The 13,776-nt window shown below is 40.7% G+C and overlaps 1 protein-coding gene across 2 annotated transcripts; it reads right to left on the reverse strand.

Annotated features, from left to right (window-relative positions):
- Positions 1–4,736: 4,736 nt before the first annotated feature.
- BTF3L4 (basic transcription factor 3 like 4) lies at positions 4,737–13,752 on the reverse strand. 2 transcript variants are annotated; one of them, XM_053950318.1, is made up of 6 exons: positions 13,639–13,752; positions 12,483–12,546; positions 11,539–11,652; positions 9,325–9,526; positions 8,058–8,117; positions 4,737–7,188 (listed from the first exon to the last, which is right to left on the reverse strand). In XM_053950318.1, the coding sequence occupies exons 2-6, from the start codon at positions 12,534–12,536 to the stop codon at positions 7,142–7,144; spliced, it is 477 nt and encodes a 158-aa protein (XP_053806293.1). In that variant the 5' UTR covers positions 12,537–12,546; positions 13,639–13,752; the 3' UTR covers positions 4,737–7,141. The 2 variants fall into 2 exon arrangements, with proteins under 2 accessions (XP_053806293.1, XP_053806294.1); XM_053950319.1 differs by lacking the exon at positions 13,639–13,752 and adding an exon at positions 12,758–13,058 and having other exon boundaries at positions 5,570–7,188.
- Positions 13,753–13,776: the final 24 nt, after the last annotated feature.

Here is a 13,776-nt window from a genome sequence, read left to right on the forward strand (position 1 = left end):
GTTTCTGCTTTAACAGGATTACTTAAATATGGTAGGAACAACTGTTAAACCTTGTTTTTATTGTGCAAGTAGACCAATGCATGTAATTCCTCCTGCAGCAATTTTTCATGGGACTGCTTATGAGGGCAGGAGTAATTGAGGACAAGTACTTAATGACCTCTCTTATCATGGCTTATCTAAGATAAAAGGGCAAGAATCAAACCAAGGCACATCTCATACAAATTTTAACACAGATTAATGTCTCAACAGAGAAACTAATAAAAAGAATTGCTCACCATATTTATTCAATGCAAGTGAATTCTTGTTCTGAATAGTTTCTACTTGCATTTTTTCTTTTCCAACAAATACTGGGCATCCTGAACCATAATGAACATGAGGATCTGAGTAGTTTGGAAGTATCAGCACACTGTGATGGCAGTCAAATTCAGTAGTCCTGTTGCTCAGACAATACCGCAACAGCTATAGAGAAGGGAAGATGACAGAACTGCAGTCACAAAGGCAAATGCAATAGCTGTACATTCCTGATGATGCTACTGTGAGCCATTGAGGAAATGGAGGTATAAGACATCTAAACCTTTTATTACAGTTTGCTGCAAATCCATGAAGTGCTTGTGGAGATTAAAACCAGTAAGACTGTGTGCATTTTTCATGGAAGAGTTTCCATCACTTAAGATGCTAATGATATTTGTCTGCTTGTAGCCAAAGAAAAAGCAAGCTTGTTCAAAGAACTCACCAGGTTCTCAGCGACCCAGACTGCACTATAAAAATCCTCTATAATTTACAAAATCATCAGGATAGAACATGCATTCCACTAGAAACAATAGCTAGATTATCCCTTCAAATTTGACTATAGCCTTTAAAAGAAAAAAGAAAACCTATTTCAAGGTTCTCAGGAGAACTGAGCTGGAAAAATCACCATGTAATGGGATAAACTATTACAATTTTAGGGCTGCAAGTGGCTAACATGATTTCTCAGTGCACACTGCCAATGAAAGCAACCCTGTAACTCAAAGGGCAGGAGAAGAGTTAGAGGCAATAATATCCCTGTGTTCAAAAGTTAATAATTTACAACAACACTGAAATCATGCTGCTGAAAGGTGATATATTAAAGACTAGAAAATAATACATCCTCTGTTTTTCAGAAGACTGGCATCACTTTTGTATCAAAATAGAAGGAAGCCTCAGCAAATTGCCCAAATATCCATTAGGAGATCATGAGAAAACCTGATGTCTTTCAGTTAAAACTCTGGAAGCAGGCTTGGAAAACTTAAGATATACAAGGGAAGAAATCCTTATTCAAAGTAAAAATTCTTTTAGGCTGTATTTGCATTCTTTCAGAAACATGCAAGATGTCACTAATTACAAGTGTCAATCACAGAGCAGGCCAAGTCTCCAGCAATAGAGCAAAGATTTCGAACTGAACAGAGCAGGAATTTAGTTGCATTGCTACTCCCTGGAGATTATAACAAAGCTGTAAGCAAACTAGGGTTGTCTTCAATTCAACAGCATGTGTCAGAAACCATTTGAAACTAGATCTTGTCACAAAAGTGGAAATTCCATATTAAATATCTCAGTCAGTAAATTTTAAAGTGATTTTCAGTGAACAAGAACCTGCAGCATGGATCATCAAAACTTCAGCAGCTTGCCCCAGTAAATCAGTGTTCATCTAGGAGACATGCAGAACAGGCTCACTGGGAAGGCTGTGCAGCTGTGGAGCAGTAGGGTGGCTGGGGCAGAGGGCAGTGAGGGCACGCTGGGCTCACATGGGCAGCTTATATCTGCCCATGGTGCAGGCAGAGTGAACTGGACAGAATTCCTATTTCACAACAAAAAAATTTAGAAACAAATTGCAAGTTAGAGGATCTGACAACATCATCACCCAAGGCTTCAATATGGCAAATCTTCCCAAACTCCGTACGACCCTGGCAGCAGCAGCACAAGCTGCCCTACAGTGTCTTGCCAAGCCCCAGCAGCAGCAGGGCTCAAGGGCCAGCTCAGCCCAGCCTGTGAGGCTGCTTTGCTGCTGGCCATCCCCACCCAGCCTGCCTGCAAACACTTCCCTGTCAGGGGGTTAACCTTTATCTCCCAAACATTTCAAGCTCATTGGCAGGCAGTGAGGCAAAGGCAACAAGATGGGCTCCTGTAGCTTCAGAGCAAGCTGGTCCAGCTGACCTCAGGTGTCAGTTTGGGAAAGCAAAGGAAGGGGAAGCCTTGCTCTGTTGGCAGCAGAAAAGCTAGAGATCAGTGAAAGCTTCACTCTTGGTGTGCAAAGGTCTGGCATCCTGCTGACCTCTGCTGAGATTTTACATCTTCACTTACCTATGTCAGGCAATCATTTGCATTGCTTGGAAATTTCCAGCTTCACACATGGCCTCAAAATGAGATCTGCTGTTCTCAAAATGTTGTTTGCGCCACACTTCCCAATGTCTGTAGAGAGCTGGTCTCACAGCACTGGCTCTTCTTTATCAGCTAAGTTGCATTAGACAGAATCTAAAAATACATTAAATACTTTCTAATATTACTTTTTGACATAAGCAGTTACTATAGCTGCAACAAGGATGTTGCAAGAAAGTGCAATGAGGTTGCATAACTCCTTTTATTCAGCTGGGATATGTGCACTGAAAGGTCAAAACGCCTTGGAATAAGGTTTTCTGTTTCTATGTTTGCCTTAGCATTCATACTTTAACAAAAATATCACAAACAAATTCAAGAACTCAAATGAGCAGTTGAACTCCTTTTACTTCAAAGAGGCAATTAATTTAGCTTAGCTACAAAAATCTACCTGCAATGCAGAATTCAATGAGGTGCTGTCTAATATGTGAGAATCTGACAGATAACAGCTGACAAAAAAGCAGCATCTGAGCAAGCTGGGGGTCTGATGTTTAGTGGGAGCTTAACAGCACAGAGAACCCATCAAATACTATGTGTTTATCACACAGAAGTAGCTTTTTATACCAATTGCACAGAGATGTAGCTTTCTCCTCTCAAGAAACATTCAGTTTGGTATTCATTAATTTACAAAGCACATAGAGGAGGCAGAGCAGTACTCCTGAAATAAATGCAAACCAAGGCCCTGGAAGATGTACAAGTCTGGTTTTTTTTCTAGTCCTGTAACAGTGGTGGATGTGAAGTGAAAGCCCCAATAACCCTGCTCTAGATAGCAACCCAAGCTTCCACCCAAACAGACCAAGAATACCAATTTTAGAAATAATGTCTTTGCTTGCTCCCCAAATCCCTGATACTGCAGCCCTCATGTTTCTGGATAAATCCATTAAGTTCTTCAGTGTCTGCAAACTGGTCTTTAAAAGAGATGGATTAAAAAAATTATTTAATGGGAAAGCATTTAAAGGTGAGTAACTATTCCCTGCAATTGTGCTGTCACTTCTGTGAAGCTGCAGTGGCTGCTGTTGTGATGTGCTTCTCTTCTGCACCACTTCATTTGCTCAAGTACAAAACAGGGATCATTTAATTCGTGAAATCTGGATCCCCAGAATAAAGACTACTCACTTTGTTGGGCAAACCAGTACTGCCTTCGAATAATATGAGCAGACTGATCTTCAGTGCTAGTGGAAGAATTCACTCACCCACCTTCACCTAAGGGGCAGTTTGCTCAGCCCTCTGTAAATTCCTACTGTCCAGAGCTGCATGGGTCCTGATTCCAAGGAACCTCAGGAATATCCTTCCTGGACCTTCCTCAGTAGAGACATTAATTCATCTCATACATAGTACAGCTTTACTGTGCTTTTATGGCTTCCTCAGTTCCTTCCTGCTAACTGAAGTACGCTCGTCAATCAACCCACTGCTCACTAATTACATCTGCTGTAAGACCTCCAGTGCTCATTTTGTACACACCAAATCCAAAACATTATTTGTGAAGATCCTGGCAGAAGGGAGCTCATAACAACTCCTAGTTCCCATGGAAAGTTGACAAATATGAGCAAGTTATCAACATATTTCCACAGCAGTTCTAAATTCATCCTTATCATTCCTGTGCACTCTTCAAGTATTGCTATATAACAAAAGCTAAAAACAAGAAGTCCAAGGTCTGTATTGTGCATTAAATGTCCATTTTATATTAACTCTTTCCACCCTACAAACATTCCCAGCTGTAAATTCACTTTGTTCTCCAGCTCTACATGGGAAATCCATGCACCCAGCACCAGTGCCTGCGCTGTAACTCTGGCATCCATCACACACAGGCATTTCTTTTCCATAGAGAAAACTGTGAAACAATTGCAGGTTTTCAGACTTCTCTCCTGCCTCAGAGAAGCCAGCCAGACCCAGGTTTCCCTGCCATAAACTAGGGAACTACACAAATGCACCAGCAGCCAGGGCAGGAAGGTCAGTGTTTGCTGTCTCACACATTTGCCGATTCTTTTATTTTCACTGATCGAGCTCTGACTCCCTCACATACAATCCAGGAGACATTTTTATTTCCCTTCTGCTCCATCTCCCTACTTTCCAATTACTGCTAAGTTATTTAACATGTCAGTGGCATTACCAGTATCTTTAATACATCAGCAGAGTTAAGTAGTGAGCAAGTAAGCACAAGGACTTCAGAAGTATGGTGGTATCATGCTTCAAGCCAAGCAAAGAAGAACATGGTGTTCACTTTTATGAGGGGAGTTTTTATTTACCAATGCTCCCCAGAACTATTTTTAGTAACCTTGCATTTCCATCAGCATGTACAAACACTGTTTGTGTTATACCATGAATGAATCCAAAAGAAAAAGAGCTTTTCCCACAACAGCCTCGATAGGCTAATTTTAATTAAAATCAGTTTAATGATTGATAAGCTCTAGTATTTCCAGCAGCAAATCATAAGTGGTTGACTGTTTCCAGATACAGTGAAAAAAACTGAAGATAATATAACTACATAAGCTAGCATAGTTAGTTGGTTTACTGGTTGTCAACGTAGGAAAAAATTGAGGGTTTAACATGTAAATTCAAGAGCAAAAACTAAATCAGTGTTTTGTAGGAATCAGAAAGTTCAGCTATATAAACTGAGGGAATCATATTGTTTCCAAGGCTTACTTTTAGTCTCTCACAGAATTACTTTTGATATACCTCCTGCATCAGAACGAACAAGCAGGAATTTTCAGTATCTGATTAGTATTTAGAAAGGGGATGTCCCATATATCAACTCTGTACAGCTGCTACTTGGAAAGGTTCTTCACTTGTGCCTCTTAAGCAAACAGAGGAACACTGCAAATACCTGTGGTCTCACGTCCTTCCTTTGCTCCCTGGGCTCACAGAGGCAGCAGAAGACAATTCCATGTGCCCGAGCACACATTTGTGGAGACATCTCCTCCTTATAAACAGAACAAATCATCTGCAGCTGATCAGGCATAAAACAAATGAAAGTTTCTTTCAACACCACAGAGAAAATAGGAGTGAGTATAGGGAGTGTGAAATCCTAGAGCTCTAACAGGACCCTCCCTAGCCCAATGTCTTCCTTGGTCACTGTCACCAAGAATGCAGTGCCGTCTCAAACAGCTGCTGCATCCACCTGCTTTCCTCAGCCAGTGCTGGTGGGAGGAGCAGACAACACACAGGAGGGAGCACTTCCTCTTTTGTACTGTTATTTTATTTTGTAGTAAGATCCACGTAGTATATAAAATATAACAGGAAAAACTGAACGAAGCCTAGAAAATGAACCGAGGAGTTCAGCTGATGAACCACTACAGCTCAACTTCCGTGGGTTCATGAAGTCTCCAGAACTCATGGACTGTTTGCTTGTACTATTACAGTTCTCTAGCATATGAGCCTACACCAAAAGCTGATATATTCCAATTAAGCCATAGTTAAGTGACAGATGTAGAAAAAAAAAAAAAAGTGGCTTTTGTAAGCCACAGCTGCCCTTGACAGAGGTTACAATGATGTCTAACTATACTGTAATGCACATTACATCAAGAACCTTGAAAGAGCCTCTGAGAAAACAGCTTCACATTAAGCATTTTAAAGAAAGGTTATAAATACTGCACTGTACCAACAGTACCTCCCAATGTCCTCCTTATGCCTGAGGAGCATTTGTGTTTTGTAAGAAGCTACTACATAGATGACACCAAACCTAGAGGTAGGTTATAGGCCAAGGTAAGTTACAGGCAGAAAAAAAAAAAAAAAAAAAAAGAAAAGATCCCTTTAGAGCTAGTCATTGCACCGACTGCCCAGCAGGAAGCAAGGCAAAGTGTCAACAACTCTTTCCTCCCACCCTAAACATTGTTCACACAGTGCATTTAGTTCCTAGTGCCCTAAGAATGAGAGTGGATCATCAGCTGCTAGTAAATGCAGTCATGCCAAGAGAACAGCCTGAAGTTATTCAAGCAAAAACCTGTTACTGTGCAAAACTGGTGCACTGGACTGTTACCAACCAGACCTCCAAGCTTAAGAAGTGACCCGACAGTAGAGAACCAAGGTGTTTTTCTTTTGACTGGGAAATACTTTAGTAATCAACAAGAGAACATACTGCTAAGTCTACATGGAAGGAGTCAAATATCAGCTTGTATCAAAACTTTAGAGACAAAAAAAAAAAAAAAAATTTGAAAAAACTTTGATGAGACCAAGTTTTGAAAAAGTTACTGTACCAAACAAGCCTCTAAAACAGCTCATCACCCCTAAACCCTGGGATCAACACAAGGTTGATAACAAATACGTGTACATTGAGAAACGCACCTGCAAGTCCAATAATTACAGCAAATTAACCCCAAGTTTTAATGGTGTAATCCATTCAGGTCACAAAATGTGGACAAGATGTTAATCTTAACTCCCTCTGTGCACTATTTGGTGATAATCAAAGTAATGATGCTGAAGATTCATTTTATTTCTACTTCCAAAAGAAAAGGGTAAATGGTTAAATACGTGTTCTCCAATTTGTTCTCCACTATACATACACCCACACACATACACACACCCCTCAAACTGCACTGACATTTCTTTTTGACCAAAAGAGTAGATCCTGGGAGTAAGTGCAAAATGCAAAATCAACTGACAGAAAATGCTGAACAAACAGCATCATAAAAATACAAAATATTTATATTACTGAACTATTAACAGATGATGTTCTCTGTTTCTTTAAAACTTTGGAACCACATAGCTGATTTCTTAAATCTAGTCCATGCCAGCTTCCAGAACTATTAATGTTTTAGTTAGCTTCATTCTTTGATGCTTCATCAAAATTTTCTACGAGATCTGAAAAAGACGAAGATATTTAATACAGTAATGGCCAGTAAGATTACCTTTGTAAATTTAATGAAAATGCATATAGTTACAGGACAGATTAAACAGTACTTAATTACACTTGGGGAAACCATTTCTTTGTGGGCAGATTTCAAAGGGCTTTAGAAAATATTGGTTGTTTAAATGTATACAAAGAACTAGAAATGCAGAAACATTCCAACAGTGAAAATTCTAACATTAAGTGATTAAGATCTGATTTCCAAAGATGCGCTACTAGCTGTAGTTGAGCTTTGAGCATCAGCATTCTTTAAAGAATGCCTGGCGTTTTAGAGAATTGAATTTTATGCAAGGTCACAAAGAAATAAATCAGTGCCAAGGCAGGAGGAATTGAATCTCTGGTCCACACATATGTTGTTTTAGCTAACACACCATACCAAAGGATACAGTGCAATGTGGTTATTGATAAAATAGTTATTTGCTGACAAATAAAACACTTATCATATTTACTTTCAGACACTGACATAAGCCTTTTTTCTTCTGCTACAGAAATAAAAATTCCCACTCCAGACCCTGATATGAAACCAACCTGATAACTATGCCAATTATGTCATTTTGCAGTCCTAAACCTCTGTTTGGATATTTAGATACCTGTTCAACCTCACTGAAACTATTTTAACCTAGTTTCACTCAATATTTAAGGTAGCTGCACAAGGTAATCCCTTTTTCAAAGGCTGGAATCCCAAGTTGTATTTTAACACTGTCTTATATAAGAAGCCTCCCTTAGCAAGCAAGAAGTATGATCACATCAAAAGCTACATATTTAAGTGAATCAATCAAAATATTTATCTATTAAGTGGATATAAAAGTGTGTATGTGCCTACCTGGGACATCATCATCTTCTTCATCAATATCTTCAGATTTTGGTGCTTTACTGTCCAACACTATAAAAAGAAATCTGGTACTGAGTTCTCATAATACGGAATCAGGGACAGTCACACAACAAAATAAATATATGTGAGAAAATATATACATGAGACAAAATATATATATGAGAAAAGCAAGCACTTCCCCAGTCCCCAATAGTGACAAACACACAAATGACCAGGTACTGAGAGTTAACAGCACGACTGCAAAGCATTAGCAGAGCCATTTTCAGATGCTATGGGGTATTCATAAAGAGTTTGAAAGAGATCAAATGATGCAGAAAACCCCCAGCATGACTCAATCTTCTAAGTGAAGTCCTGTGTTTTAATGCAACAATAATATGGCACCAACCAATGACCAACATATCATAGGATTCAAATATGCTTACGATGATCCATCTAAATTTTAGAAGGTATTTTACACATTGCTAAAGAAGAAAAACAAACCCTTTCACTTAAACTCTGAACATGAATGTTGGAGAAATTAAAACTGATTTAAAAGGAGTAACTGTTGAAAACATTAGAACAGGTGATGTATATTCCATTCCAAACACAACTGCAACACATCCAACTATAGTAATTTTAATGGCCATAACAGTCTAAACTGGAACTGTACCTAATCTTCATTTTTTAACTGTAAAATTACAGTAATAGTTATACCACATACACCCCTCCACCCATGCTCCCAAAGTTTTAAAATTAATAGAAAATAAAGAATCGTATGCATAACTGTGATTTGGTGTTTTTTAGTTTTCTATTAAAACTTTGATTTTTAACTAGGTTTTTTTTTTAAGTCTTGGTTGGATTCCAAAGCAAGTTGTAGAGCAGAAGAACATTTTTTTTCTTCTGTAACTGCAATAGAAATGTTTTTTATGAAGAAAGAAAACAGAATAGGTTCCCTGACAAAAAACTGGTTGAGTTTTTCCAAGTAAAAACACGAACTTGCTTTCCCCATAGCAGTCTGCCATATATAGTTGTACACCTGCTATCATACATGCCAGACTTACCTATTTCTTTTAAATCAGGGCCTGCCTATGTAATCTTGAATCAACAAAGATTAAAAGAAAAGGTTTTCCCCCACCCTCTACTTCCACAACAGTGGCAAATAAAAGCCCACACACACACTTCTGACTTTAAGTCACATGCTGTTGTTAAATATGGGTTAAAACTTTCTGTAGTTCATATGTTCTTTAAGTCAGCAATGAAATATTCCAAAAAGACCTACCTTGTCTTGGGAATTGTTCAGCTAACTTCCTGAGACTTGTTAAGCTGTCAGCACCAAGCTGGCTTAAGATGCCTGGAAGCATTTCTGTGATCGGTTTAGCTTCTGCATGACCAGTAATTGCAAAAGTGTTGGCAGAGAGGGAAGCTTGAACCTTGGGATTGTTGAAGTGAATAACTGTTCCATCATCTTTTATCATGTTCACCTGTTTAAATATATTAATAACATTTACCTAAGTGCTGCAGCATCTTGTTACACAAGCATAATAACAAAAATCTAGATTTGAAATATCAAAAATTATGTAATTAGCACTCCTCCTAAAGGATAATATGATAAAAGCACCTGGAATTAACACCATCTAAATTCAAAGCTCCAACAGCAGCACCTTGCCACATAAGGTTAAGCCATTGTCTTTCACAGGTACCTGTGTCACCTACCAGGAAAACATTCCTGCTTCCTCCCAGGTGGCAAAGGCACAGGACTCACACTGGCTCAAGGCAGGGATGCACACGCAGGGACTATGTACCAACTGGACTAGAACAGACTTCCAATACCTTCCCAATAATTCCATGAGGGCTCTTAAGACTAAGGACACCACACAGTGATCCTGCTCTCTTCTTCCCTGGCCTTCTGAATCACCAAGAATTCTATCTTACAGCCAGTGTAGTGGCCTGCTTTAGAAAGCTGAAAAGCTTTTTCTTCTGGGCATGGATAAACTATTATGCAAAAAATAATTGTCTGACCATAGGAAGAGAGTTCTACCCATCCAACAGAAGAGGGGTATTAAACTTACATGAAAAAAACGTTAAGCAATGTTTCCAAGTTACAGGAAGAAAAGAGGGATTCAGAACTAAGGATGAGGTCTAAAATACAAAAACATCTCAATCTTCACACAGCAGCAGAGTTCCAAATATGTTTTGAACAGGAAATCCAGGTGTGTTGCTTTCCTGCAAAACTAAGCAATGTCCTGTCCTTTGCCCATGGGGAAATGGTAAAGGCTTCAAGCACAGTTATCCTGTTACTTAAGAGCCTCTTTCAAAATGACACAAATGTGTTACTCATGCTTGACTCAACATTACTCTTCTATCTGCACGAAGCTTACCAAGGTCAACTTGCGTTCACTTGAATAAAACATTCCACAATTATGTCTCTTGCCATCAAGGTAGAAACATTTTGCATCATCTTCCTACACTGACATATTTAAATTCCTTAATAACTGTGTCTGAATAAAGATCCTGTGCTCAAAAAAAAACCTGAACATACACTAAGAAGAACCATGTCTTCCTTTAGTTCATATAGCTCTGCATATTTGTATTAAGCTCAAGAAAACAGACACACCAAACTGTTTCTGTAACAGAGGTCTGAAAACTTACAGGCAAACCACATAGAATCTGCATTTGCCTTTGGAAAGGAGGAATGCACTTAGTGACTTCTGCATGCACCTTGCAATCCTGCTTCAATTAATTAATCACAGAGTAAATATTCTGCTTCTTTAACCAAGTAATACAAGTACTCCAGCCACACTGAGCTCACGATGAAGAAACCTCCTCCTCTTCCCATGTATGAGGGTCACTCCCTACACTGTTGTGGAAAACATGTTTTATTAATACATGTAAATGAGAGGTATTCAAGGAACACCTGAAACCTTCACATTCCCACTTACATTAACACAGAAGCTGCTTCTGTAGAGACTCTGCAGTGCTTTAAAAAACATTTCCTGTAACTACTACAAACAATTCCAGCAATTTTTGTGCAGTAAAAGGTCCTAATTTTGATAATACAGACTTAAGTTCTTACTCAAGGTGTTTCTAAACTTTCCTTCATACTCTGCACCACACTTGCTCTAGATGTGCCTGCACAGTCCATGTACATTTCCTGCTCTTTTCTTTAGAGCAGGTAAATAAGTTCATAAAAGTCAAGAATGAAGAGAAGCTTTGTTCTGCAATAAATGCAAGACACACACAGAGCACAGAGCTTACTACCTCCACCACACACTGCCTGGCCAGCAGAACCTGCACCTTTCCTTCTCCAGGCACATACATATTAATGCCAATGAGGCAACAATACATCAAACAACGTTACCTCTCAATAACCAGATCTCTATGCTTTTGCTTGGAAGATAAAACTTGTCAAAACCAAAAGCAAACCCCACCACACCACCACCAAAACAAGAGTGAATTTAACTTCAAACAGGAAACACTTGTTCTTTCACTATACCTCTTCAATGCCAGCAATGTTATTTACAGCCAGTTTTTTGAGGGAACTCTGAAGTTTTTTGTCATCAGCTGTAGCTGTTCTGTGTACCACCTTCTTCTTTCTGCGAGCTGTTCCCTGGGAAGAATCAAGAGACAACAGTCAGCTCCACTCAAAATCTCACAACACTAATTGCAAAAGTCAGGGCACAGTCTGAGCAACATCTTTCAAATTATGAGACACTTCTGTAGACAAAAACACTTCTCAACTTATTTCCCTTTACCTACAGCTTTGGCCATCATTCCCAATTTAAAGTTTTTTCTTAAGCATAAAGACCAAATACCAAACAGCAATACATTTTCCCTTCCACTAACCAAGGCTACAAAAATACTACTTAATATTAAGCAATACATAATGAAGTTTCCCCAAGATATTTTTTCCCAAACAAAGCACAAATACAGTGATTTAATGACCAAGTCATTAACGCTTTCAGAGTGTTCCACAGACAGCAATTTTGGAATTCCTGCTTTGCAAACTTTTGTACAATCATCCCTACAACAGGGGATGAGCACCCACACTGAACAAACGACATGCCTTTTTATTGGTCATATTAACCACCCACTAGCTCAGAGAAAAGAAACAGCTCAGTGCACAGCCAGTGCCTGAAGCAGGCACAAAGAAGAAAATCCCCAACAGGAAGACCATAAAGGCAGAACTGGAACATCCAACAGGTGAGATTAGCTGGAGCTTTCACAGGTCACAACAAGTCATTGAATTAAAACAATGCTTGCACACTGCAAACTGCTCATCCAGCCCTTGTGAACTGAAAGAAACTTGCATTTCAGGTAGCTGCACTATGGGCCAGATCACAAAAAACCTGTATTAGTCAAGCCTGAAAATAATTTTTTCCTTCTCTTTCTATGAGCTTCAGCCTATACTTTCAAATGCATCTCTGGTGGCTTTCTTACCTTTCCTCCTATTCGGACCTGCGCTTGAAGCTTGGCCAGTTTTTCTTGGTTCATAGTGCTACGTCTAAAGAGCAAAAACAAGTTCAATTTAACATCAAAACAGTAACAAAGTCACAGTCCATTTTAAGAGTACTCTTACAACTGCAGCAGGTTTTTCAAACTTCTAGAACATCACCCAAAACAGCGTGTCAAACAAACACACAAAATCAGAGCTTTAAAGCCACACCACCTAAGCAATCCAGAGTGGTCCTGCAGTAGGAAGGACCCACATCTACCTGAAGTGTCTATGCCATGATGAGGCAACTCCACAGGACATTTCATTCTGCATCAGGCTGCGGTACTCATTTCCAAGATGCCAATTTATTGCTCGAAGTATTTAACTGAATTACTGGCTCCAGCCAGACCCAAACCTGGGAAAACACCTTATCTTTACGAGGGTCCAGGGACACAGTCATCACTAAAATACCTGAGACAGTATTCATATAATGAATCGATGATACTTATGGCTAATAAGCGAGATCCAAACTCTGTGAAGTTCGTGTATGGACATATTTACTACATGAACTTCTGGTAGCTCTTCATCCAATACAGTGACTGGGAAGTTTGTCCAGTGCTTCTACCACGAGTCAGGTGGGACCCTTAAAGGCTGAAAGCCCTGAAAACCCATAATGGGTGAAAAAACGCCTCAAGCCTTCCAGCAAAAGGAATGCGCTTCGCTGCTCTGCCCCAGCGAGTCACCAGTGATCCCCGGAAATCTCCGCATGTGCTTTGTGCCGGGAAGGACCGGGGGAAGAGCGGGAGCGGGGCAGGGAGCGGCGCACGGAGGGACCCCGCGGGGCGGCGGGAGAAGGGGCTCAGGGTGGTTCGCTGGGCAGCCTCAGAGCACGGGGAGCGGGAGGGGAACACGGCTCATCCCTCAGGAGCCCGTGTAACCGCGGTCTCACGGGAGAGCCGCGGCCCCGCGAGCCAGGGCAGCCCCCGCACAAGGGGGTCGCTCGCTCGGCCTCTCCTCGAGGAACGGCCCAGTACTGCCCAAGGGGATAGGACCGAGCTGCCGCGACGCCCCGCCTCAGGCCGGTGGGGACGCGGCGATACCGGGACGCGGCGATACCGGGACACGGAGACACCGGGACGCGGGAAGAGCGGGCCCCCTCACCTGAGCGCGGCGAAGCCCCCGCTGCCAACACGCGGCGAGAACAAGATGGCGGCCGAGGAAGGAAAGAGAGGCGCACAGAGAAAGGAAGCGCCGCGCCACGTGACGGCGCCAGCCCGCCCGCAGATGGGCGGGCCCGCC

The sequence above is a fragment of the Vidua chalybeata genome, chromosome 9 (genome assembly GCF_026979565.1).
Source record: "Vidua chalybeata isolate OUT-0048 chromosome 9, bVidCha1 merged haplotype, whole genome shotgun sequence".
NCBI classification, from domain to species: Eukaryota; Metazoa; Chordata; class Aves; order Passeriformes; family Viduidae; genus Vidua; species Vidua chalybeata.

Bases quoted from the DNA above. Each gene is read 5' to 3' on its own strand.
- BTF3L4 (XM_053950319.1), bottom strand. From the start codon at position 12,810: ATGCAGAATGAAATGTCCTGTGGAGTTGCCTCATCATGGCATAGACAC. The intron at 12,547-12,757 runs GTAGATGTGGGT...TTTGCTCTTTAG, and splicing joins TCATGGCATAGACACTTCAG to ACGTAGCACTATGAACCAAG. The intron at 8,118-9,324 runs GTAGGTCTTTTT...TTCTTTTTATAG, and splicing joins TGAACAATTCCCAAGACAAG to TGTTGGACAGTAAAGCACCA.